Raw genomic sequence first — 26,019 nt, 5'->3', positions numbered from 1 at the left:
ACAGCTGCCTTTTCTGACAGCCAGGGTCCCTGAAGAAACTGCGGGCCCTTCAAGGCTGCAGGTGTCCGAGGGGCCAGAGCCTGTACAGAGAAGTGTGCAGACCTGGTCCCTGGGGCAGGCTGAGGGCAAGGGCCCTGCTGACCAGCTGCCATCTCCCAGCTCTCTGTCCCGTCAAGCGCCGAGGCCAGGGGACAGCCAGTGGTGACTCTCGTAGGCCAAGGTCCTCCCAGGGCTCCAGCTCCTGGCCTCCCCCTCTGGACTTAGCTCCCGGGCAGACACCCTTGAAGGGGAGGTGGGAGACAGCCATTCAGAACGGGCTCGGGGCACACCCTGGAAAAGCCCACGCTGGAGTGTGAGGTAGAATGCGGGTGGCCGTGTGCCTGGGGCATCTGTGGGGCGGGGGGGGGGGTGTGACCGTGTGCCTGGGGCGTCTGTGGGGTGGGGGGGTGGGAGCCACTTTTTTCTGTCTTTGCTCTGCAGTGGGTGTGGGTGAGGCCCTGCTGCTTGGCGGTGCTAGGCACTCAGGGCCGGCCGGCCCGGTGCCCCCGCCGCCCCGCCCTGCCGGCCCCCAGCCCGCGCCAGTGTAGTGATATGGAACATTAGGTCACAGGGACACAGCCTTCTGATCAGACACACACAGACTGGCAATCTGTACAAACACAAAAGAATCCATTTTCAGAAAAATAAATTACTAAGGGGAGAGGAAGAAAGGGTCCACTTTGTTTTTCTCAATAAATATGCGATTCTGCTCACCTAAGACTTGAAAGGTAATTATCTGGGGGTTGGGGGGTCTAACATCAGGGCCCACGAAGATGATTCTACATAGAGCTGTGGCCCCAGAGCCTCGTCGGGGAGGAGGAGCCCAGCCCTTCCGAAGCTGCCCCGTTGGCCTCTTCCAAGCAGGTCAGAGCACCCGTGTGGTGAGATTCCAAAAAAAAAAAAAGTGTCCTTGTGCCCAGAGTCTCAGGCGCTTGGAGTGTGGCTTAGAAACAGCTCTTTTGGATCCACCTCTTTCAAAAAACAGAAGGTACCAAACTGGTGAGGCGGGAAGCCGGTCCAGGGCTGGGAGAGCCTCCTTCCCTAGGGTAGTGCACTCCACCAGCCGCAGGGTCAGTTCTGCTGCAAAATGAGGTTTTCCAGTTCATCTGCCGAGCGCAGCAGGAAGGCGGCGGACTCTCGGTAGCCGGCGATGAGCTGCCGCACGGCGCTGATCTCGGTGGGGCTGAGCTGGGCAGTGGGCATGGTCCGGCTGGTGCTGTTGTTGGAGGGGGTGGGCGTGGGCGTGGTGGAGGTGGTGGAGGCCCCGCCTTTCATGCTGAGGTCCGTGGGCCCTGCAGAGAGGGGAGCCAGGGTGAGGTGAGGGGCATCCTTTCCTCTCTCCGGGGGCCCCGAGACCCTCATCTGTCTCCATGGTTGTGCCCCGAGTGCTTCAAAAGGGTGGGCGTGTGAGGGTTGAAAGGTAAGATGGGACCCAGAGGTACCCTCCAGAGAAATCACCTCCCCTTTGCTTGTGAACAATGGCAGCCAAGAGGGAGCCTGCAATCTAACTGAAACATACAGGGGAGGTGTGCGGGTGGCGGGGAGGCGGGGGTTTCTCTCTGTCTTTCCCAAATAGCTCTATGGGGTGGGCTGTGGGTTTGGAGTCAGAAACCCGGACCAGAGGCCTGTTTGGCCACTCTAGGCAGCTCCTAACTGCCCTGGGCCCCCGGCCCTCAGCTGCACCACCAAGAGGCTGTTATGGGGCTGAGCCATGCTGGTGAACCATGGCTCACGAGCAGTGAGGCCAGGGCTGCTCAGCCTATGGGAGGGCCACTGGGAAAGGGCTTCCAGGAAACACAAAAATGCCTGAAATTTGAAGAGCGTTCTTTCCAGGCATTCAGCAAGAAGAAAGCCAAAGGAGAGGGTCTGGAGCTCAGTGTAGGAGTTGGAGCTTCCCTGGGAGGCCTTTTCTCACCCAACTAGGTCCCTGTGCCCTGCCCTGCGCTGAGGTTCACATGGGTGTTTGAGGCTGTTCTCCCTGATAAGCCAGCTCCTCACTACCCCATTGGTTCTGACAGCTGGTTTCACTCATCATTGCATCTACAGTGGCAGTTTTTTTTTGTTTTTTGCTACACCGAAAGTCTTGTGAGATCTCAGTTCATGACCAGAGACTGAATCCACGCCATGGCAAGGAGAGCCTGGAATCCTAACCACTAGACCACCGGGAGCTCCCTACAGTGGCAATTTTTATGTTGCTATAGAGATGGATAAACTTGGCACTGGAGACAGACTGGAAGTAACATCTTGGGAGCAATTTTGGAAACGACTATCGGTAGTGGGAACCTGCTTCAGCCCCCATATGGGGAAGGAAGTTGGAGTCTAGGATGGGATGGTTTGTCACATGGGGCTATTTCCTCTCTAACCAGAGAATAGGGATGCCGTAAGTAGGAGGTCCTAGGAACTGGCTTGCTAAGGAACATGCTTGGAATTGAGGGTCGAGGGAAGTCTATTAAAATGCAGGAAGGAGGACTGGAGGTGTGAACTGCTGGGAAGAGCAGCCAAGCAGGTGGCTGGTGCCTACAGTGGTGGCTGCTGGGACAGGCTGGAAGCAGGCGGGGACTCTGCACTGGGTCCTGGCTGTTGCAGGGTTAGGTGCCCTCAGGACACTGCCTGGGGATGGCAGTGGAAGGCCAGAGGCACCTGCCACATCGGCGTGAGCTGGCCCTGGGCTTCCTCTCTTTCCTCCCTCCACCCCCAAGCATGGTCCTGTTTACTCCTGGGCTCAGAGCCGTCCTTCTGTCTTTCCCTGGGGGCTCTGGTTACTCAGGGTGTTGCTAGAGGGCAAGTTGCCCAGCACCCCAGGGAAGACAGGCGAGCCTCAGTCTTATCTGGGCTGATCTGGGTTCCTTGATCCACTCATGAGCTAAGTGAGGGGCTCTAACCCACTGACAGGACTACCCAACCAAGACGCCAGACTGACTGACCCCACGTTAAGGGCTGTTGCTGGGAGGGCAGTGGAACTGGGGCTGCGTGCGGTGTTCTTCCAAGTCCCAGACCCAAACAGGATGTGGCTGCCCCAGGCAGGAGGTCAGCAAGCAGAACTTGGCTTCCGTGACCTCACTGCCCACGCCTAAGGAACCAGGGGAGACTGAGCTAGTGGCCCGCCTTGAAGCCTGTCTGGCAAGTGTGAACAAGCAAGTAGAGAGGTGGAGAGTCCTGGCAGCTGTGCCCTGAGACCGGCCCTGCTGTGTGGCACCAGGTGGGGGCTTACCACCATCGCCTGCCGCCTGAGAAGGGCTCTCCCCGGGCACGACAGGGACTCAACTTCCCTGCCGCAGCTCCTTCTCTAGACCCACTCTAACCGGGTCCCCACGCAGCAGGGCTGTTGGACAGTGCTTCTTCCTGGAAGGAAAGCAGCCCGCCTGGGACAGCCCTCCCTACCCTGCCTGCAGCCGGCCACTCTGGCCTCAGCCTCAGGGATTAGGGCCAGGCAGCCTCTTATTTTAGGTTAAGAGGCATTAGGAAGGATGAGAAGTTAAGCCCAGGCAGGAATCCTTCAGGGACCCTCACATATTTTCCAGTGGTGGGGAGCAAGGGGAATGGCGGGTGCCTGAGCTCTCTGCCATGGGAAGGGACCCGTGAGGGGTCTCCCTCCTGCGGCCAAGGACAAGGGCTTGAGAGGAAATCTCAGGCACATTCAGCCAAGACCTAGAACCAGAGTTCCCTGGCCTCTGGGCGGCACCTTCCTCTAACCTACTCCTCAAGCAGCAGCTTGCTGTCACCATCGGCTCTTCCTCACCTCTGAATGCCCCCAAAGCATGCTGCTTCGGCCTCCTGGCCTCCACATTAAAATCTCACCACAAGGGTGGACAGCACAACTCACAGTCTCCTTTGCTTTGAGCCTATCTCAAAGCACATACAGAACAAAACCCAAATGCCTGACCCAAGAAGCCCCAGGATCGCCCCCAGCCGTCCTTGCCAGCTCCCAGGCTGCTCTCCACGGGGGCATTGTTCTTCCCCAGTCGCTCCCACCCCCAGGCCTCCGTATGAAAGGGCCCGAGGCCCCCACTCAGGGCAGCACCTGGCTCCATGGGGAGGTTTGTATCTTTGGGGGGCTGTTTCTCTCCGACACTGATCTGTGTCCGGTCTGCATCAGTCACCTGGGAAGAGTTACAGAGAGCACCTGGGGGTGGAGAGGGGACAGATGGCAACCCACTCGCTTCCCCCAGGTGACCTAGACGGGGCCCCACTGTGCTCCCCTGAACCTTCATCTCACACCTGAGGTCGTGACCTGTGGCCTGGTGGGGGAGGTGACCTGCCTGGGGCTGAATCCTGGCTCTGCCATCAACGCTGGAGACCTGGGCACAAGACCTGGTTATTTTCAGTAAGATGAGTGCCAGGTAAAGCGCTGGGACTCTGCTTGCAGTGGCGGGCGGGGGCAGGGAACCAGGGAAAGGCCCAGCAAGCCTCCTGGGAGGCGAGAGGAGTGGTAGGTAGCGGTTTATTTTAACCTTGCCTTCCGATCTGAGGACGACGGCTAAGATGACAAGACGGGGAGGGTCCCTGTAACACAGAGGAGTCACTTTCCCAGCACCCTCTGTCCCCACCCTCCCCTCCGCCCCCACCAGGCTGCTGGTCAGGGGGCGCAGAGCCTGGTGTCCCACACTCACCATTACTGTGATTTCCTGTTTGGAGGGAGGCAGGAGGCTGCAGGTTGCTGCCCAAGGCCCCGTAACCACGGTAACTGTAGTTGAGGCCACCGTTGACGTACACGGGGTCCTGGGAGTAGGAGGCTGGCAGTGAGTAGGTGGAGTGGGTGATGGCTGTGGGGTCCCGGGAGTGCTGCTTGTCCAGGGCTACGGGCTCGTCCTGTGGGGCGGAAGGGAGGTGCTGGGGAACCTCAGGCAGCCAGCCCTGACCAAGCTTCCTGGACGGGGGGTAGACAGTCGCCCCAGATCTGCTGGGACTCAGTGTGGGGACCTGCAGAGCTCTGCCTCTCTCCCTGGCTGCCTTGCCCAGGGCTTCCCCCAGACCCCCATCTCTCATCTGTGTTCCAGGCAGATTTGATCTGTTCCTGCCTGGCTGAAGACCCTCTTGGGGCTCGAGATGAAGTCCAGAGGCCCTTCCGAAGTCTGCAAGGGCTTTGTGTCTGGGCTCCTCGGCCTCCCCGCCCGCCCCAGCACCTCCCCGTCCGCCCCAGCACCTCCCCGTCTGAGGATGCCCTCCCTACTCCCACTGCACCCGGGGCCTGGGACCTGCGGGGTGGCCGCGGACGCCCCCCAGCAGCTGGCAGCAAGCAGGCACCTGAGAGGACTGGTAGATCTCCAGGCGCATCCTTTTGGCTGCTTTTCTCGTCTCGCTCTCGCAGGCAGCGGCCAGGATGTTTTCTGCCATGGCCGAGGTCAGGTGGGGAGGTGTGGGTCTGGTCTGCAGACAGAAATGGGGATGGAGCCAGAGTTGGGGTGCAGAGACCCCTGGCGAAGAGGTGGGCAGGGCAGGGCTGGGGTTTGAGCTCCTCTGTGAACCGGAGGCCACCGTGTCTGCTTCCAGAGGTGCTGGAGCGGGGCTGGGGGTGGGTGGGGGACGCTGGAGGCTCACCATCTCCATGCCATTCTTCTTCATGCGCCGGCAGGACTTGAGGTACGTGCGGATGCGCTTGCGGGCCCGTTCCTGGAACTCAGGGAACTGCCGGCTGCACGACTCGATGATGGCCTGGATCTTCTCCTTGGGCTGCTTGGAGATGGGCACCATGCGGTCCAGGTTCTCATCCACGAAGAGACGCACGAACATCTGTGGAGGACACGGGCAGTGGGCAGGGCTGGCCCGCTGCGCCCCCGCCCCGGCCACCCCAGGCGAGCACTCACGTTGAAGGCCTTGAGGCGCTCAGGGTCCATGCCCTCCGAGTCGTTCATCTTGTCATTGTCCTCATGGTCATCGTGGTCGTCGTCGTCGTCATCTGCCGTGGGGGCCCGGCCCACGGTCAGGTCCTCGGGGCAGCCACTGACCTCGGTTTTGATGGAGTCATAGCTCCCCGAGCTGTAAGGGGGGGACTGAAGAGGCCAGGGCAGGGGGTCAGGTCACGGCGAACGTGGGGACTGGGGGGTTTGGGCACACCCAGCTGCCCGGTGAGCCATGCTCCGAGGTCCTGACCGTGGGCCGGGTCACTTTCCTTCCTGCTCCCTTCACCTCTGAAGCGGGGACAGCGATGCGGCCACCCCTCTCTGGGCGGCTGTAGGCAGGACCCCCAGAACTGATGCCCTGGAGAAGCTCACTGGAGGGGGTTGCAGCACCCACACCACGACTTGCCTCCTCATGCAAGGGAAAGGCAGACACAGAAAGGGTTCCCGCCACCAGCCAGCCTCTTCTGTTTGTGCCAAGATCCATTCTGGCTTCAGGGTTTTCCTCCCTCGTCCCCAAGGGGCTGCAACCCCGAGCTGACAACCGAGCTGTCACAAAAGCAGCGAATGTGCTGTCTGTCGGGGATGGGGAACAGATGGGCTGGGAGAGAACCAGCCAAGGAGACGGCCATCAGCCAGAGCATCCCCGCAGTTCCCAGGCTGGGCTTCTCCCGTCTGCCGCCACCCCCGGAAGTCACCGGGAGCCTGATGCAGAGCCCGTGTGTAGAAAGAAGAGAGGGAACCAGGCCCAGCCCACGGGGCAACCACCCTGTCCTGCAGCAGGAGCAGAGACGGGACCCCTCCCCTGCCCTCCAGAATAAGGAGCCCTTCCCTAGCTCCCTGCTTTTCCCCTCTTTTTCATCCTTTATGGCTCAGCTCCCATCCTGTCTCCTGCCCCCTGCCACACATGCTCTGGGAAGGCCAAACTTTTAGAAAGTTTGTGGCTTTGGCGCGTCCTGACCGGCAGTGTCCTGGAGACACGGTCTCTGCTCTCATGGAGGATAGCTTCTAGTAGGTAGCCAGCCCCAGGAAACAGATCAGACCCTGCCACATGGTTATACAGTGGCCCAGGTGGTACCCAGCTCTTGCTGATGAACAAGCAGATAAAGACGGACACTGACTGCTGCCCTGTCCGGCAGCAGCTGCCACCACCAGCCTCCATGTGACCACACCCAGCAGGGCCAGCCTTCCCAGGGTCCCTGGCCTTGTGCCCATCTCTCGATCACACCTAGTACCCACCACACCTAGTCTCTGAAGGGCCAGGGACAGCCAGGTCCTCTGGCCTCCCGCCAGGCTGTGTCAGACTCGCACAGGAGGGTCAAAGGTGCCATGGGTCAGTCACATTCCCAGGCGCTCCTTGACAGATCCTCCGCCAGGGTGAGAGGAGACAGACTGTAGGAGACACTCACCCTCCCATCTCACAGTGGCCACCTCACACGTGCCAGCTCTCTGCCTGCCGTGCAGAGGCTGTGCCTGCCACTGGGACCCAAAGAGGGGAGGACGGGGACTTCCCTGGTGGTCCAGTGGTTAGGACTCCACACTTCCAATGCAGGGGGCACAGGTTCGATCTCTGGTAGGGGAACTAAGATCCTACATGCCACAGAGCTCAGCCAAAAAATAAATTAGAAAAATAAAAGTGGAGGGGGAGGACGATGCGCTGCCAGTCCTGGCTCTGTGGCCTGGGCTTGGGTACACTGACCGTATGATGAATGTATAGAGACTCTTGTATAGAAACGTCCCATGAGAGATACCACTGCAGGCCAGCATTGGTACCCACCCTACACCCTCTGCAGAAAAGGAAACAGCCCCGGGAGGAGAAGGAACCTGGACAGGGGCCTCGGCTGGAGCCCAGGAGAGTAGGGGTCTGAGAAGGCACCTCTGGCCCCCCAGCTCTGGCAGGAGAAAATGCCCTCTCCTCGGGGTAGCTCCCACACCCAAGGCCACGCTGCAGATCTTAGTGGTCTGGAGGTGACCTGCAGAAGTAACAGGAGAAGGTGGGGGAGGCCCAATGGGGGGCATCTATCTGCCCCCCTCAGACTGGTCTACTGGATTTTATACCTCCACGTCCCTGAGGCCACCAAGACCTCAATCTGCACCATCTGTAAAATGGGGACAAGCGTGCAGACCAGTCAGCAAATGGGAAGCCTGGGGCCTCTGCTGAATGAAGCCTGCCTGCAGCTGCTCTTAACAGCGGACCCTGCTCTGGAGGCAGAGGGGCCAGGCCACAGGTCCCTCCCCACCTCCACTAGGGCCCAGGCCAACAACCTCACTTCACAGATGGGGACGCAGGCGGAGAAGTGAGGGGCTTGCTCCCGTTTCAGGCCCTCCCCAGGCAAATGATGGCACAGTGGCCACGGCCACCACCCTGCCTCCGCTGGTGGTGGCCACAGCCCCAGGTAACATGCGATTTCACATCAGCCTCACACAACTCTGCCGTGTATGCAGGAGTGGCCAAAGCTCACAGCTGTGGGGAGCCCACAGCCCCACACACCTCGGGGGTGGTCTTCACCCCGTACTTGACACGGCTCCGCAGTCCATCGGCGCCACAGCCATCGGAGGGATAGGAGGGCGTGCCCAGAGTGGAGCCCTGCGGGAGCTTGTCACACAGGTTGATGGGCTGATCCTCGGCGCTGGCGGTGAAGTCCATGGGGGCCACGGTGCCGTTGCCGTTCATCTCGGGGAAGGCCGGGTCTCCCTGCGTGCTGCTGGAGGTCGAGGGGTTCAGGGTGGAGGAGCCATTACCGCTGCCGCTCTCAGAGGAGGAGTCGTCTGGAATGAGAGGCCTGGATGTGAGGCCCCACCCCAGCACCCACCAACCCCCGAGACACCCCCAGGTATGTGGCAGGGCAGCTCAGGGAAGTGGTACTTGCCCTGTGTAGTCCTCACAGGCATCCCTGGGCAGGAGAGCATTGCTGTCCCTGCTGGAGGCTCCAAGCCTTACCCCAGCCCCGAGGTGGGGGGCAGGGTCCTGCTGCCAGAAACCGGTGCCACCAGGAACAGAGCAGCCAGGAAGTGTGCAGGGCATGGTGGCTTCCTGCGGTCCACCCCCACAAACGCCACATTCAGCTTCGAGGGTCTGGGATGAGCGGCTGCAGCCTCCAGTCTGATCCACCCGGTACTGGCCCAGAGGTCCTCTGACACCCCTGGCTCACCACTGCCTAACCCCTTCACACCCTCTTCCCCACAGGACAAGTCCCCCCCCCGCAGACCCTGGAATTTCTCCACCCCCTGACTTGAAGGATGGCTCCACTGTGACACCCCTGCTCCTGGCAAAGCAGGCCTGGGCCCAACCCTGGCCAGCCCGTGTAGACACAGACCTGCCTCCCCGCATGGCCACACGACACTGGACACCCAGAGCCAGGACTGCAGGGGCTCTGTCCGTGGCCCCTCAGTGGGCCATCCCGCCTTTCCTGCGGCGACAGCCCTACAAAGCCCTGTGGAGGGCGCCCCCTGCTGCAGAGAGCACAGCATTGCCAGGGAATCCAGGACGACAAACTTAGAACTCGGGGGCTATCCGATGAGTTTCAGGCTCCTTTCCCCGACCCTGCCCCCTGCCTCCTGCTTGGTCAGCTGAGAAGGCAGAGGCCCAAGCTACAGTCTAGCTCCCGGGGTTACCGTCAGGTGAGTACCGCGTGGTTCCTGGTGAAGCCCAGGTGCCCAAGCGGCTCTGCACCTGCCACCACGGTGGGTGGGGGAGGGGCGGCCGCAGGGAGCCCTGACCGCATCCCAGGACACCCCTTCCCCCCGGGCAGGGTCGTGCACGACCCCACCCCCACCCCTCCCAGCCAGCAGATTATGAAGATTTAGTCCTTGGTGCTGGGCACTGGGCACGCGCACCTCCCGAGCGTCCCCATGGCGACCGAGCGGCTCTAGTGCGCCAACCAATCGCTGGCCTGCCGGTTGCCCAGGGGCGGGGCCAGGCTGCCCATCAAGCAGCCAAGGCCCAGGGCGGAGGGGGATGGGAAGGCCTCCGCGCAGCGGCACCCCTCCCCCTCAGCTGCCGCAGGTCCCCTGGGCCAGGCTGCCCCTCCTTCTCCTCTTCCTCTGGGCAGTCACTGCTCTCTCCATCCTCCTGCAGGGTCGCTCCAGGCTCTACTCAAGGCCGCCCCACAGATCCCCACCTTGCTCAGCTACATCCCCGAGTCCCCAGGCCAGCCGCCCTGCTACCCTCTGGAAGTTCACCGCCCATCCCCTCCTCCTCAATCACAGATGGGTCTGGTTTTCTTCTGACAGTGTCTCCAGTGACCAATCTAGACATTTGTGGGATAAACAAACTTGCCAGCAGTATTTATTGAGCACCTACTGCATGCTGGCCCGGTCCCAAGCTGAGAAGCATAGCAGAGACTATGGCCAAGAGGCCAGTCCTCCTGAGGGCACAAGATGCTCACTGCTGAAACACATGGGAAGTGAATGGGCTGCCAAACTGCCAAGCCACACCCACCCCCCACCTTCCATCTAGTCTTCTTGGCTGAGTTCCCTCTTCAGCACTCCAGCTTCCCTTGGTCACACCCTTGCACCTGTCTCCACCCTTCCCTTTCCCAGCACCAGCCCAATTATCACTGCCCTAGTCCCCACCTTCCTGTTGCCCACAGCCTGCCCAAGGAGAGTTTGCACTCTTGCCGGTGTGACCTCTGCAGCCTCCCCCAGCCCAGGTCACACTGTACTGGCCACTGCTGAACCTCACAGCTCCAGGCCTCTGTTAATCTGCCTGCCTTGTTGTGTCCAGCTCAGTAAATGTGAGTCCGCCTTTACTGGCTGGCCCAACGCTGCCTTCTCAGAGCAGACCTCCTCCCTCCACGGTCCCTGGGAAAGAGGTACTCACAGACCCAACCCCAGCCTGTGCCCAGCCCTCCAAGGGATATGTCATGCCTCCTCAACCAGCTCAGGTGCAGACCTGAGAGCTGCCTACCTCCCCACCAGGGCTCGGCCTAGCTGCCGGAGAAGCCCCAACATCTGGGGTTTTGGGAGTCTCTGCCAGGGCCCAGGAGATGGGAGAGCAAGGATCACGTCCATCCTGGCTGACCGTCTGAGCTCCCCTGAGCTCTGGCCAGTGCCTATTCTTAGCCCACCTGGCAGGCGTGACTTCACACCCTGTACCACTCTATAACCAGCCACTTGCTTGACCTCAGAGGGCCTAGCCTTCCTCCTCTGGAAGGAGGGGTTGCTTGGAGGTCAGTGGGTACCACACCAGGCACAAAGGGAGCCAATGTCACAATGCTCAGCCTGGGCATCAGGCCCAAGGCCTCTTGACACATCACAGTGGGCACAGGCCCAAGAGGTGGCACCCCAACTGCCTACCTCCCAACCAGATTCTCTCCAGGGAGGAAGGCCCCTCTTGCCCTGTGCATCTCCAGGCATGAGCATGAAGGAGGCCTGGATGCTCGTGTGTGCGTGTGTACGTGTGCGTGTGTGTTTTCCCAGGCCCTCCAGCTCAGGAGCTCAGGGTGCTGGCCTAGACTCGAGCTCCCAACACCCTTACCCCAGGGCTGTGCACCTCACCTGCCCACCCAGGGAGTCACAGGCAGTGGCTCCAATGGTAGCACAGCCCCTCCTCCGAGGTAGATGCCACCCCAGTCTGGCAGGGAAATGGCTGGGTAGATGAGACCCACAAGGCCAGGAGTCTGGACCTTGTGCAGCTATGTATTCCAAGTTTTTAGAAGAAAACTGGAAATAGGCACCCATGTGTAAATATCCAGGTTTTTAAATATTGGTGACTGACTCACATTGTTTACATTTTGAAGAAACTTGCTGGACAGACAGACAAACCAAACGTGGCCTAATTATGCAATGAGATATTCGGTCATAAAAAGGAATGAAATTCTGATACATGCTACAACATGGATGAACTCTGGAAATGATAGCATCAAGTGAAATGAGTCAGACACAGCTGGACAGATATTGAAAGAGGACACACGTGCAATATCAATATCGAGAATCATCACATCCACAGAGAATGAGAATATCTGAGGGTCTCAAGGGGCTTAGGTTTGGGTGGAACAGAGAGTTACTGCTTAATGGTTGCAGAGTTTCTATTTACAGTAATGCGAACTCTATCTTGGAAATAATGTGCGCTGGTTACACGACATGGTCAGTGTACTTAATGCTGCTGAACTGTACACTTAAAAATGGTTACAAAGTGGCAAATTCTGTTTTACACAATTTATCACCACAAAAAATTCCCCCAAAGCAAAACAAAACAAAAATCCTGGAGGAGGCCAGTGGGCCCCAGTTTACAAGCTCCATCTGCTGCCACCCCATGGACCCGCAGGCCAAGCCTCTCCCACCTCCACTCTGCACCTGGGGGCCGGGAAAGCCAGCCACACACACAGAGCCCACCTCAGGGGGCACAGGCGAGTCACAAGCACCCCCCGCCTCAACCCATCATGCCGCCCTCAACCTGCTTACAGACTGCCTGCAACTCTGTTGACCGGGAGGCCACGGGCTTTAGGCAGAAGGCAGGGGCTGTGTGTCCCTGCAGATGCCCCTTCGCCTCCTTTCAAAATGGGTGCCATGTCAGTAAAATAGGATTTATAAGGTGTAGACAGTACCCAACACAGCAAATCGGTGCTGAAGAAAAAGACAAACAACTGGTTCCCTGACCGCAGGCTTTCTCACTTTGTAACACATACTCTCCCAGACTGGACTGTGGGTTTCCGGGGGCCCCTCAGAGACCAGCTTGGTGCCAGATCTGAGGTGGGCAGGTGAGGGGAGGTGGGGGAGGGACAGGGCCACGAACCCCTGTGCTCGTCCCTCCCTGCCTCGAACACCTGCTGGGCGTCAGGCCTGTGTGAGGCACTGGGGACACAGCAGGGGAAGACGGGGGTGCTTGCTGCCCTCTAAGGAGCAAGAAACCAAACGGGGTCCACAGGACTCGGCTCTGGGGAGAGCCTTGTGTGCTTTGTGTCCTTGATCCCTGTCCCTGCAACCCCTCCTCCTCTGCTGCGAGCTCAAGGCCCGAGTTCCAGACCAGCCCTCTGTGGCGCTCCCCCCGGGGAGGAGGAGTCTAGAGTGGGCGCTGTGCAGGAGGGAGGCAGGGTAGGGTTTCTGGAGGAAGTAGCCCATGGAAGAAGCCTCTAAGAACAGCGCTGAGAAGGTCAGGGGCAAGTGCAGAAGCCCTCTAAGGCCAGCAGGTTAAAGGAGCTGCTGGGGGTGAAGTGTTACCTGTCAATGCCCCCCCACCAACCCTGGCAGTGGCTATGATCCAGCCGCAGCCCTTGGACTGAGTTCAAACCCCCAAACTGAAGCCAAACCCTCCCCAGGCCTCCTGCTGGGCCCTCCTGGCAGCACCCCACCCCCACCCCATCCCCAGATGTTGCCCCATCCAGCTGTGCCCTGGCCTTGGCACTTACTGTCCCCTCGTCTCAGGACACTCCGTGTCCCCTCCCACTCCAGGGCTTTGCTGAAAGGTCACCTTCTCAGCACGACCTCGCTGCCCCCACTCTGACACTGACTCCTTTACCCAGTTTTCCAGAGCATTTATCACCTTCTCACATGTTCTGTCTGTGGTCTGTGCCCAGCCCCCTTGTCAGCTGCCCCAGGTGGTTCCTGTCTCTCCAGAAACCACAGCCCTCTCCCTTTGGCAAGGGCACCCCGTGTCTCCCAAGGGTGAGCCTATGCCCCGAGCCCAGCCGGTCAGCACAGTCCATCACAGCGATCCGCGATGGGCCCACGGAAGTCAGTCCAGGCGCGTCTGCAGAAACGAAGAAATACTCTGCCATCAGCCCAGGGGCTGCAGAGCTCACTCAGCAGGGAGCCCCAGCAGGGCTGACAGTCCAGCACAGACCAGTCCCCCCAAAATCCATCCGTGCCTAAAGCCAAAGAAAGCCATAGACTTCTGGTTACAGGACCCAGTGATTTCCTTAACTGCAAAAGCTGGCTGGAGGCAGGTCGCATCATGTGGGCCTGGTCTGGACTCTGAGTAATCCACGGTTCTAGCCCTAGGAGGGCCCAAGGGAATGGAGCCTCCCCCCACCACCACCCCGGGGCTCTCTCCTCATCGTGGCCCTCCCTAACCCCAGGAGGGGCCAGCAGCAGGGCCCACCGCCAGCACCCTAGCACAGCCCCGGCCCAGAGACCTGCCTGTCACTGTCTGGGGAAAGAAGGAACAGGGAGAAACATCAGCATCGCAGGCCAGGGCAAGCGGGGTTCTGATCCACTCGCAACTCTTGCCTCGCCCACCACCCTCTCCAAAAACAATGTGATTTTAGGGAGACACGGTCATGGACCCAAACCCGTGCCCAAAGGAGCGGTGCCGGGGGAACAGGTGCAGGGCCTTGCTGCCTCCTGACCTTGGGCACAGCCCGCCTCCCTGGCTCCTCTTATCTGCAGCCTAGGGAGTTGCCGCTGACGCCCTCTTGGGCTCTGACACTTTATGACCCTGTGAAAGAACCCAGCTGGCCCCATGGGCACCTGGAGTGCTGGAGTCGGACCTTCCGGGGTGCAGGCCTCCAGGCATGTGACGCGGAGCTGGAAGTGACCCTCTTGTCTCCACCTGGTCCTGACCTGCGTGGCTGTGCAGGGGGCCCCTCCAGGGTGGGCACCCCACCCACGGCCAGCCTGCCAGAGCCCAGAATCACGCCAGCAGGACAAGACAGCCCCCAACCCGTGGCTTCAGTGACAGGGACAAGTGCGGTGCGGAACCACAGGGAAGCAGAGGGAATGCACCCCTTCTGAGCATTTTCACAAAACCAGGCCTCCCGGGCTCCGGCGAAGAGCAGCTCCCCAGACTGGGCAGGGACACAGGGCCCACCACCTGGGCCCGGAATGCCTCCGGGCAGGGAAGGACTGTGTGCCCATCTATGTAACGTGGGGCAATGTGCTGCTATTCAAATGGGGGAATTAGTGATGAATGGGGGAAATTGTTCCTCCTTCTGTCCAGTCTCCAGAAGGAGACAAAAACCCCTTTTACCTCGGCAAACAATGCCCTTATGTGGGCGCCAGCACCCCGCAGCCCGCACAAGCCCGGCTCTGTGCGAGCAGCCAATTGCCACACCGGGCCCTGGGGCCACAGCCAGTGGCACCCTCTCCCAGGGGCGACCCTAACTGGCTCCCAAGGAGGGCTGGGCAAGGGTGCAAAGGTCTGCTGGCCCATGGTCCCAGGGTGTACATACATATGGCCTCACGGGTTCTGGGTGCTGGCGGCCTGCTATGGCCAGAGGTGTGGCGAGGCAGGCAGCGTCTCCCTTCTCTGCCAGCTTCCAGGCAGGGGAGAGAAGGGAGCATCAATAATTCACACACACCAGAGACGAGCTGGGGAGGAGGTGGGGAAGCAAGAGAGCTGGAGCCAGCCAGGGGCGGAGGGGGCTGGGGCTGGATCTGGAAAAGCCAGTCCCTGCCCCTCACCCACGTGGCTTCGGGCTGCAGTCTGGGGGCACCGACTCTGCTCTGAATTTGGGGTGCGTCAGGCCAGGCCTGGCCTCCGCCTGCTCTGACAAAGGCCAGCGGCTGGGCTGTGTTTACATGATGCATAGTTCCCTGGAGCGCCAGGCTCCTGGCAGGCTACCCTGCTCTTCCTCCCGGAAGGAAGGGGGAGGGCCCCGGGGTCAAATGGGGGACACTGAGGAGCTGGGTGAGGTGGTGTCACTAGGACTCCCCCATCCTGGGTGGTGGGGACACACTGGGCACCTGCCCCACAGCTTGGCCTTCAGACCCCCACGGCCCCCTAGCTGCCCCTCATGAATGCCACCCTGCTCCATCCCTGTGGTTCCAAAGGCCTGGCCCAGTCCAGCTCTCCATCTGGCCTGCATTCTTGCCCCCGAACCACCCCCAGCACCTCTATTCTACAGCATCCATCGTCCTGATCAACCTTTTATGACTCATTCCTTAAGCTGGTGTCAACACCTGAGGGCCCTCAGAGTCCAGAGTGGCGCTGTCCAACAGACACTTAATGTGAGCCACGTAAGGAATTGTTAATTTTCTAGCAGCCACATTAAAAAATGTAAAAAGAAAATAAAACAGGTGGAGTAAATTTTAATAATCTGTTTTATTTAACCCAATATAGCCAAAATATTATCTTTTCAACACGTAATACTGTGTTAAACTCGAGCTACTTTATACATCCTTTTTCATAGAAAGCCTTGGAAACTCTGTGTGTATTTTACACCCATGGTACGCCTGAGTTTGCATGAGCCCTTTTCAATAGCGGTCTGTGGCTCCCACATTAGGGCACACCCAGATTTTTGTGACGTTCCCCCTAACCTGAAATCACTTCTCTCAGTGCAGGGACCCTGGGGTCTCAGTCCCAAGTTGCAGATGAGAGCTGGGGTCTTGGGCAGGTGGCCTGAGCAGGGCTTGTAGTGGGGACGGGGTTGGGGGCCGTCTTCAGTGGGGGTGGGCACCAAGTATGTGGCAGGCGCCGGGCAGACTCACTGTGCCTGCTTTGCACCCCACCTCCCCCAGAACAGACAGCAGGAAGGAACCAAAGGCCCCCAGAGGGAGGTCCTCACGATCACAGTGTGAACAGAAAGACAGACAGGCCCCAGTGTGGCCTGAGGCCCCAGAGCACCCCCACCCAGTGCTCTTTCTTCTCTGGCCTTGGCTTGCCCAACTGTACTACAGGACAGCCCTCCACCCCTGCCACTGCCCTACTCTCCACAGCCCCCTCCCCAGTAAATACTGGCCAAATGCGCCCCAGGGGAACCACTCTCTGTACGGACTGCCGAGGTCTATGTCTTCCCAGGCCCAAGTTTCCTTGGCCCCACCCTCAAGGACAAGCACGCACAGTGAGAACTCAATGCTGACTCAGTGTGCTAAGCTCTAGCTAAGAGAGCAGCTCCCCTGCATCCCTTGCCCCAACCCCACAACAAATGATGTGTTCAGAGCAAACAGAATGACTTCGGACAACCGTGTGTGAAGGAGTCACGGGGCAGGGCCCTGGCCCCGGAGCCTGTATGCTTGTGTGCAGGCCTTCCGCCAGTCTGCCCAGAAGCCGGTCTCGCTTCGGTGCATCCCAGTCCTTAGGTCAGAGTGATGACGCCGACGTGGCCCTGGTTACTTCCTGGTTCCCAGGGACGCCACCCTTGGACAGGCTCGGGTGGTGATGCCTCTGGGGCACACCCCTTCCCCGGCCTCCTCTCCTGTACGGCCGGCCTGCCTCCGTAGAGGGTCAGTGGGCAGCTGGGTCTCCATAGGTCCTGGGCTGGGGAGGGGGGCAGGGCTCTGACACCCCAGTGGCTGAGCAGGCCTAGGTGAATCTTCCAGGTGTGCAAGGGATCTCCCTTTCTCTTTCTTAGCAGGTGAACTTCACCTCTATGGGCATCTGGGGGCCTGTGAGGGCCTAAGACCCTGGCAGGCTGCACAAGGCCGGGGCTGTGTGGGGCCGGCCTGCTCCAGGGATAAAGGGATCTCTCGGTGCTGTCTCCTGGCCTCCCTTACCCCGTGGCGGCCAGAGGCCAGAACAGCTCAGCATTGTCTGAGCTGCCTGCAGCCCAGCTGATGATGGACACTTTCCTGTGACCCAGGACTGGCGGGGCAGCCCACAGCCAATCCCCAGAAGGGCTTGGGTCCTAGTTCTCCGCTCCTGGCCGGGGAGGATAAACGGCAAGAGGCCACAGCTACCACCTCTCCATCCGGTGTGGACATTCAGAGCCTTGAATAGGAGCTAAGAGCCACTAATCTAGAAGGAGCGAGGAAGTGACCAGTAGCCAGAGAATGAGGCCCAGACATAGCTTCCAGCCTCACCTGAGACAGGTGGTGTCAGGACCAAGACCAGCAGGCGTCGCGGAGGGGAGGCTCAGTTTAAAAGCCCACTGCGGGAAGCCATCCCAGGGAGGCCGAAGCGAAGCAGTCACAGCCTTCCCTACATGTCAACAGTGATCAGGGAGGATGCCCAACCACGACTGTCAGGGCCACTGGCCGCAGGCTGCAGCAGGCCATGAAGCTTGGGGCCCCTGCTGGGGTGGCCATCATGGGCAGATAACACGTGAAATGGACGAAGCCCAGGCGCAAACGTGGGTGACTGCCTCTGAGCCTGGTGGCCGGGCCCCGACCCCACTTGCAGGACGGCCTCTTGCCTGTTCCCTCAAATGAGCAGCTTCCACCCCTAGCTGGGAACACTCCTGAGCAGCCTGAGTGCCCACAGTGGCCAGCACCCAGTGGGTAAGCGGCTGCCCAGGTGCCTTCTCCTTGGACGGCAGTGTTAACTTGCAGCCAGCAGCATGGGAGCTTGGGATGGGTCTAGGTGTGCAGATTCCAGGAGATCTGCAGGGTCCTGGGAGATGTAAGGTGCCCCCACAAGTCCTGGTACATGTGGGTGGGGAGTGGGCTGGGACTTCAGGAGATGCTAGAGCAAGCTGTGAGCACCCAGATAGTGAGCTTGTAAAGAGAGCTGTGGTCCAAAGCCCATAGGGCTCAGTGGGCAGACGGGATCGAGAAAGACCTGGAAGGATGAGGAGACAGATTGGACCAGCGAAGGGTCCAGGGGATGGGGAAATGAGAAGGACCGCTCAGTCTTTCAAAGGAGGCCCCTGACCCACCTCCAGCCCCTCAGCCTGTGAGTGCCAGCTAGCCATGGCCTTCCACCTCCAGCTCTTCGTCAGGACCCCCTGCACCAACCTGACCACCTGAGAGAAATAATCCCATCCCCATCCAACCCAGCCTTCCTCGTTCACACATCGTCCGGTCCTCACCAGCCATCCAGTGAGCGGGAGTGACTGGCCACACAACAAGGTGGGAGCAGAGGCAGATCCGAGTCTGGGCTGGGGCAGCGTGTCTGGGTTGGGGCACACTCCCGCTCAGACCTGCCCTGTGGACACCAGGGAGGAGCCCACGACGGGGAGAGAGGCAAGGGCAGGAGAGGCAGCACTGCCGTAAATACGGAGCCTTGGGCAAGCAAGTCACACGCCTGCCCCCCAGTGATTGCCCCCGCTGTCCAGTTTGCATTTCTGGGTAATGGAGGGCCCCATCCAAGGGCAGCAAGAGCAGGAAGCAGGAAGCCTTGGGCCTCACAAAGGGCTCCTGAGACACACCAGGATTAATGGCTGCAGTCACCCAGGGCACACTACAGACCCAAGCCAGGGATCAGAGGTGAGCAACTTGCTTCAGACTGCACTGCAGGACCAGGGCAGGCCAGGACCTGCTCAGGGGAGCCCTGGCAGGGTGCCAAAGGCCACCAGCAGGGAGCCATGTCCGGTTGAGACCCCAGGTCCAAGAGGCAGCCTCATCTCTCTCGTTCCTCCTGGAACCCTCGAATGCCAGCCCCTCAACTGGCCGGGGCCCTCTCTCCTGGCTGAAGCTTGGGGTCACCAGGAGTTTCTGGAGACAAGTGACCCAAGAAGCCCCCTATCCTGCCATCCAGCATCTTCCTCTCCTCCCAGCCTCCTCCTGCCGTACCGCCCAAGCTTCCTGGGCTGCTATGCACTTGCCTGAACAGCACACTGTGGCCTCCTCCGAGGCGCCTCTGCTGGTCCCCCAGCTCCGCCACGGGCTTCTGAACAGCTGTTCGCTGGGCACCTGCTCTGAGTCGAGGGCTGGGGATAAAGCCCAGAAGAGGACGCTTGGCCCTGAGGCTACTCCATGCTGCACAGTTTGTGATAACGAGAAAGAGGGGCTGGAACGCCCTTCCCCATGAGTGGTCCAGACTCAGGCTCTGGGGTCAGAGCCACCCTTGTGGTCACATAGGATCTGGCCAAGTCGCCTCCCCATCTGTAGGAAAGGCCTAGTCACAGCTCTGAGCCCACAGCCAACTGCCATCAGCACAGAGTTCAGCAGAAAGTGGGGTCAGGACTGGGGCTTCCAATCACCAGGATAATTGGACCACCTTTAAAAATGCAGTATCAGTGCAGGGGAGAGGCGAGACAACTTCTAGGAAAAAAAGGTGACTCCAACACTACATGATCCCTCCTCTTTTTTTTTTTTTTTTTTTTAAATAAAGAAAACAAGACTGATTACATACACAGAAAAGACAAAGAAAAACATGTCCCAAACACTGATAATTTTGATTGCTTTTTTTTGCTCCTCTGTTTATTTTCTATTATCTACAATGAATGTAATAGATGTGAAATGACGTTTTTTCAGAGACACATCTCCTGCCCTCAGACAGCTTACAACCTGGCAGGGGTCCCCGGTTCTGAGCACCTGCCCCTCTCCTGCAGGCTCTTGGAAGGGACAAAGCCAGGAAGGGTTTATCAGCCTCCTGGGCCACAGGGCTCAGTATTCACGTGACAGACCCAGTGGAGAGTCCTGAAAGAACCAAGGGCTTAAGCCAGGACCCTCAGTGCCTCGGTCCTGACGTGGTGACGGGTCCTGGAGGGGAGGCTCCAGGCGTCCAGGCAGGAAGTTTTGGCACCATGTCCCCAGGGGGAGGCAAGCTGAGCTCCAGTGGGTCCCAGAGGCCTGAGACTGGAGGCGCCTCTCATCTGACAGGCACTAACAAGAGCCCCCCAGCAGCCCCCCAGCTCCTACCCAGCACCATCATCCCCCACCCCCCGCCACGACCCTGCAGGAAGAAAGAAGCAGGACCCTGGGTTCTGCCCTGGAGCTGACTTCCTGTCTGCCCGGGAGGTGAGTAATGTCCGCTCCCCACCCCCTGCATCCCTTCTGGGGGCCAGGCTTCACATTTTCCGCTCAGGAAGGGGCAGAGCAAGAGGCCTGATGAAGCACATCAAGGGGAAATGGAAGACGGAGAGGGCCCTAGCCTGGCCACGCCTCTGACGTCCAGGGACGCTGACTCACCTGCCCAGCCTGCACCCCCGTTCACTTACTCATTTAACAGACACTCTTCCACCTGCTCTGTGCTGGGCACCAGAGAACTGGCTCTCAGAGTGCTTACTCAGGATCTGAGGAAGAGATGGCCATCAAACACATCATCCCACTGACGGGGCGTAACTACACACAGATGTGCTGTTCAGTCCTAAGTAACGCCCGACCATAGCGTCTCTGGACACGGGCTCAACAGTTGGCTTTTTCCAACTGTCCTCCTCTCCACCTCCTAAAATGCAGCCCCTGGGCCAGAGTGTTTTTCCAGGCACCTATGATGAGACCAGGGTTCTGTTCGGACTCCAAAGAAAGTCCAAACCCTCAGCTGGTGCTTAGTGCCGGTCTGGGGGGACCTGGCTATACGTGGACTGGAGGCAGTGGTGGGAACAGCCTGGATCACTCGGCCTAAGAAGGCAGTGCTCTGATTTTCCAGGGGGGCAGCCTCTTCTGGTCCCCAGACTCCCATGCCCATCTTCTGGGGAACCTCACACATGGCCTCAATGCCTGCCAAAGAGGAAAGAGGAGGGGAGCAGCCTTGGCATCCCCCAACTCTGGCCAGATGGCCCCAGTTTGCTCACTGATCAGCAGTTCCCTCCTGAGCCGGGGTGAGAGCCAAGTGCTCACCCACAGCAGCTCCACCCCGATGAGGAAGCACTTTGGGGCTCCCCAGCCAAGCACCCCTGCTGTGATGTCAATAAGCTGGGAATGGGGTCCATAGAGGCGCTCTCTGATGTGAGGCCTCCCAGGTGGTGGCAGGCTTGGGGATGAAAGCACCAGCAAGCATGCTCTCACTCCCGGTGAAGCGCAGACAAGCTCCCGGGAGTGAGAACTGGCCTGCTTCATTCCTGGCCTGGGCCACAGGATCTGCCCTGCCGAGGCCCAGCTTTCATTTGCCTTGGTTAAAATTTGAAAGAGGAAGAGGTGGAGGAGGTGGTGGAAGAGGAGAAGGGCCCCAACACATCCACCAACAGGTGTGAACCTGTGCAAACTGCCTGGTTTTTTGAAATGCTCTGGGCTGCACTCCTGGTCAGCAGAGGTGAGATGCTCCCTGACACAGCCCTGGGAGCCCCCACATTTTCTGGCTAAAAGAAAAAGACCCAGGTACTCAGGCTGGGGGGGAGGGCAGAAATCCCACGAACAAAGAACCTGACTTGGCCGCAACAAGGAGCCAACCTCTATCCTCTCTGGCTGGTGTGTTCGGGGTCGGGGAGGGAGGGACTCAATAAATGCTCGTTCCTTTACTCATTTGGGCAACAGATATTCAGCAGGCCCCTATAATGCACCAGGCAAAGAACCAGAGTCACCAGGGACACAGCAGAGAGCAGGATCCACGTGGTCCACCCCTTACAGAGCTCACAATGGGGGCCTCAGACATGGAGTGCCGAGGGCCAGAGGCTGAGCACCAAGCCGCCCTGGGGGTTGGTGTGTGCTGGAGAACCCTCTGAATCAAGGCACAGGAGCAGGGAGTGGAGACGTGGAGACCATGGAGGGTTGTGGCTGGATTCAGACAGAGCCCCCGCCTGACCTGCCCCTGCCCAGTCCTTCCTTAACAACAGGGGACAGGAGAACACCCTGAAGACCCTGATAGTTTCCTTCCAGCTTTCACTGATGAGAGTGGGTTCCCTGTTCACATCTGCACTGCAGGCACCTTCAAAGAGGGGGCTATCTGCGTGCCTCCGTGCGGGCTGGGGGGCTGAAGAAGGACTCCAGGCTGGGTCTGTGCCCAGCCCAAACCCCTTGGGAGCCCACCAGTCTGGACAGACATGGTGGTCACCACCAGAACTAGGACTAGAAGGGCAGTAGGATGATCAGGTCAACTGGTCTCTCTGGGCCTGCGACCTTCTGCGCGGGGTGTGGGTCGGCCTCTGGCCAGCACGTCAACCCACAGCCTCCAGACACAGGCTCTGATGAAATAATTAAATTGATGGTATCATGGTCAACACCATCCTCCCTGTCTCCAGCTCTGGCTGCCCGCCCTGATGAACACCCTCGTCCTGTCAGCAGGCCAGCCGACCTGGGCCCCAGCACCCACAGCCAGGGGGGACCTGGGCAGCTGGGGAGGGGAGGTGGTGGGTGGGGCAGGGGAGGACATGTGTGAAGACACCTGGCTTGGCTCTCCCACCTGGCTCCTCTGGGGCCAGCTGCGGGGACACACTGACCCCATTAGCCCTGTAACCGAGGAAGTCCCGTGACCCTTCCCGCCCAGCCCCAGACCTGATGCTGGAGGCCCCCAGATCACCAGATCTCTCTGGAAAGTGTCTCTGCCAGACATGAGCCCCCCAAAAGGTGGCTGTAAGCAATAACAGCATAAGAATTGTTGAGGATGAGCTGGGGACCACGGCCCCCATTCAGTCCTACTTCTCCGGGCGGGGGGTTATAAATAAATGCTCCGGATCCTTCTTGGGAAGGTACTGTCCACAGCTTTGGGCTGAGCTTCGCTGGTGTGGCCCTTGGGTGTGACCCTCAATCAGCTCAGATGAGGCGGGAGGCCAGCTGCTGGGCACATCTCACCCCAGGGCCCCCCCATCCCCAGCACGTGGTGCCCCCACCCAGCCCCCACCCGTGGGAACGCCGGAAGGAGGTGCTGGTCTGGGAGGCAGCACGAGGGGGTCGCACTGACCTCCTGAGGCGTCAAGGGACAAAAGCCTTTTCTTTCCCAGCAGCCTCGCACCCCGTTCCTCACGGAACCACACCCAGGGCTCCCCAGCCGGTGGATGGGCCACCCCGGCTGTGTCTGTGCTGGGCCTCCTCCCAGACAAAGCCAGATTTCAGGCCTCTGAAGGCTGCGGGGAGCCAGGCACACAGGTTCCGCCATGGAGACGAACTTTGACCCAAACTGCAAGGCTCCTACTCCTTATTTACTCTTTAAGGCTAACCTATTTCGCAGAGTTAACACTACACCCCTTTTTAACCCTGCACCTTCCCTCCCACATTCCAGGCCCTGACCTTCGACCCCTCCTAATTGCAGCTCTACACCCCAGTTCTCTCCAGCTCTTTCCCCACCCACCTTGTGTCCGCCCGGAAAATCAAAGCCCAGCCCAGGACACTCTGCCCACAGGTGCCACCGCACACCCACAGCCACGTCTAACTGAGGTGGGCCCAGTTTGGGGGGCTCGACGCAAGAGTGCCAGAGGAGACCTCTGGGGTCTGACCCTGACCCCAACTCTCCCACCCCAAGAAGATGCTTCTGTTCCAAGGGAGGCTGGAGGAGGCTACGGGCTGGCCCTGGAGGGTGGGGGGGATGGGGGGGACCAGGGCAGATCTGGACAGAGCCTCAGCCGGCCCACCTCCTATCCTGAGGGGCCGGGGGCACACAACAGACAAGCACAGTGTCTGCTTGCTCACCAGGGACAGGCAGGGACCCTGTCTCAGAGCCTCACATCCGGCCACAAAGCCCAACTCCCGTTTTCATGATTGGGTGGTGGACTGTTCTGGGTCAGGCACACTGTTAACCTTCCCAGACCTGAATCATGATAACTTTGAAATCCACATCCCACCAGCCCGTGAGCATCAAAACAGACAAAGTGGCGGGATGTGGTCAGGCTGCCAATCCCCGAAAGAGCTCTGAGCCATTCACCTTTGGGAGGAACAACTGCTCTTCCTGGAACTAAGGGCTGGGGCAGCAGGGCCTGTGGAGATACTGAGAACGCTGGGGGCCGCTGTCAGCCTGAGCCTCGGCCACCCCTGGAGGCTCCAACCCAGAGTCTACCCCCTGGAGATTCCTAGGCTCCTGGCGCAGACACAACCCTTCCCCTGCTGGCCACGAAGGAACACTCACCGTCCTCTTGGCTGTGGAGGTTTTGTGGGCTCCGCATCCTCTCGTCCTGGCTGGGACTCAGGCTGGAGGCCAGGTGTGGGTCAGCTGACATCCATGTGGAGTCGTTCATATCAAAATCTTCACTGCTCACAGAAGTTTCATCCTGATCAGGGACAAAGAAGGTGGGCGTTCAACAGGGACGGGCTCTCTGCAGGCCCTCGGCAGCATACAGGATGAACCCAAGGGCCCGAGGGTGTTTGGGACTGCCCCATAGGCCATAGGGCACCCCCAAACCTTGCAGTGGGGATAGGCTTCTCCCCTTACCCCTCCACCCATGGAAGTGGCTGGGGCTCTGGTTCCTGTAGGAAGCTGGGGCTAAGGGCCGGTGCTGGCTGTAATTGAAGACAATTATGAGGTCTCGCATCCTGTAGGGGCGGGTGGCGGGGCCTGGCTCTTACCCACTGTGAGCCAAGGTTGAAGCAGCGCCGTAAACAAGGGCCACTGCTCCCCACTCCCTGCCAATAGCCTTGGGAGGAGGGTTCACTCCACGTAGGGCCAGGCGGGCAGACGTGGGCAGCAGGACACGTCGGGCACTGCTGAGGCCAGGCTGATGGCCCCCACCACGCCAGCCGCCCAACTCCCGTGGAGCATGCATGGAATTCCTTTCTCCCACTCCCCCAGCCCAGAGGACATTTCTGTCTTCCTCCTTCCTAACCTTTGCTGTGCTTCAAAGATATGCTCTTGGGCGGCTTCCAGAGCTGAAAAGGCCAGCCCCAGAAGTATAGCGAAGGAAGGGGGTGGGGCAGGCGAGGGTTTGGATCAGACCGCAAAGGGGGTTCGGCTCAAGGGCCTGGGGGGCCGCCAGGGCCTTCCAAACAGCCGGAGGGCCTGCAGGCGAGGAGCACGCCTGCCTCCTCTCCCCTTGCTGGCTTCAGCCAGCCCTGGGCCAGGCATCCGGGAACCCCCGGGGCGGGGCCCCTTCCACCCAGCCCTCCAGTGGGAAGGGACCCCACCTCCTTCAGGCCCTGCCTCTTTCAAGAGCAGCAGCTAGCAACTGTCTTTGGGAGCTGGCTGTAAAACGCAAGAAAGATGACCCAGCAGCTCCCACACCCTGGAGCTCTGGCTTTGCCCCCTCCCCTCCCCCATCTGGCAAGATACAATGGCCTCTGTGGGCCCCCAGTAAGGACCTCTGGCAGAGCACCATCCCCCCCAAAACCTCCCTCCAGGGGCCCCTCACAGAGGTCTCTTTTACAGCAAGCAAACACACTTCGGTTTGAACTTTCTTCGGCTGCTGTCCGAGGCAGACACATCTGCTCTGCAAGTGCTAGGGAACCAGTGGGTGCTCCCCCACGCCCTCCCCCACCAGCCCGGCTGGCAGGGAGTTTCCTGGAATTTACAGCTTCTGGGCAGCACAGAGGAGTGGGTACCCTCTGCGGCTGAATCAGGAGGATGACAGCTCTGCCCAGCTCAGGGGTCCCCACGCTGCTCGCACAGAGCCTCGGGGCACAGGGACCACGTGTGCCCTAGGGGCCCACCCCCCCCCACACACACACACAGCTGCCCTGCCTCCCTCCCACAGGCTCTCTGCTCCTCATACACAAGAATGCGCCCCCACAGCCGTCCCTGGGTGAAAGCCCGCTTACTCAGACTGGATTCTCATACCTGGAGGGATACACGCACGTTCAAAGGGTT

The 26,019-nt window shown here is 59.8% G+C and overlaps 1 protein-coding gene across 10 annotated transcripts in view; it reads right to left on the bottom strand.

The window, feature by feature from the left end:
• Positions 1 to 647: 647 nt before the first annotated feature.
• The window catches only part of NOL4L (nucleolar protein 4 like), a 127,453-nt gene continuing 102,081 nt past the window's right edge, over positions 648 to 26,019 (bottom strand). For 2 of the 10 annotated variants that reach the window (XM_086332422.1, XM_086332432.1), the window contains 8 exons: positions 24,349 to 24,490; positions 8,368 to 8,645; positions 5,844 to 6,029; positions 5,578 to 5,769; positions 5,284 to 5,406; positions 4,650 to 4,848; positions 4,061 to 4,162; positions 648 to 1,331 (listed from right to left, as the gene is read on the bottom strand). In XM_086332422.1, the coding sequence (XP_086188548.1) occupies positions 1,111 to 1,331; positions 4,061 to 4,162; positions 4,650 to 4,848; positions 5,284 to 5,406; positions 5,578 to 5,769; positions 5,844 to 6,029; positions 8,368 to 8,645; positions 24,349 to 24,490 (1,443 nt within the window). In that variant the 3' untranslated portion in view covers positions 648 to 1,110. Of the gene's footprint in view, positions 1,332 to 4,060; positions 4,163 to 4,649; positions 4,849 to 5,283; positions 5,407 to 5,577; positions 5,770 to 5,843; positions 6,030 to 8,367; positions 8,646 to 24,348; positions 24,491 to 24,651; positions 24,734 to 24,785; positions 25,280 to 26,019 lie in introns of those variants that run through there. The other 8 variants (XM_086332423.1, XM_086332428.1, XM_086332425.1 and 5 more) reach the window with 7 other exon arrangements.

This window comes from Bos grunniens, chromosome 13, assembly GCF_055505025.1.
Source record: "Bos grunniens cultivar Pamir isolate PY7600 chromosome 13, Bosgru_T2T1.0, whole genome shotgun sequence".
Classification (NCBI taxonomy): domain Eukaryota; kingdom Metazoa; phylum Chordata; class Mammalia; order Artiodactyla; family Bovidae; genus Bos; species Bos grunniens.
This window is presented reverse-complemented; position numbering and strand designations above follow the sequence as displayed.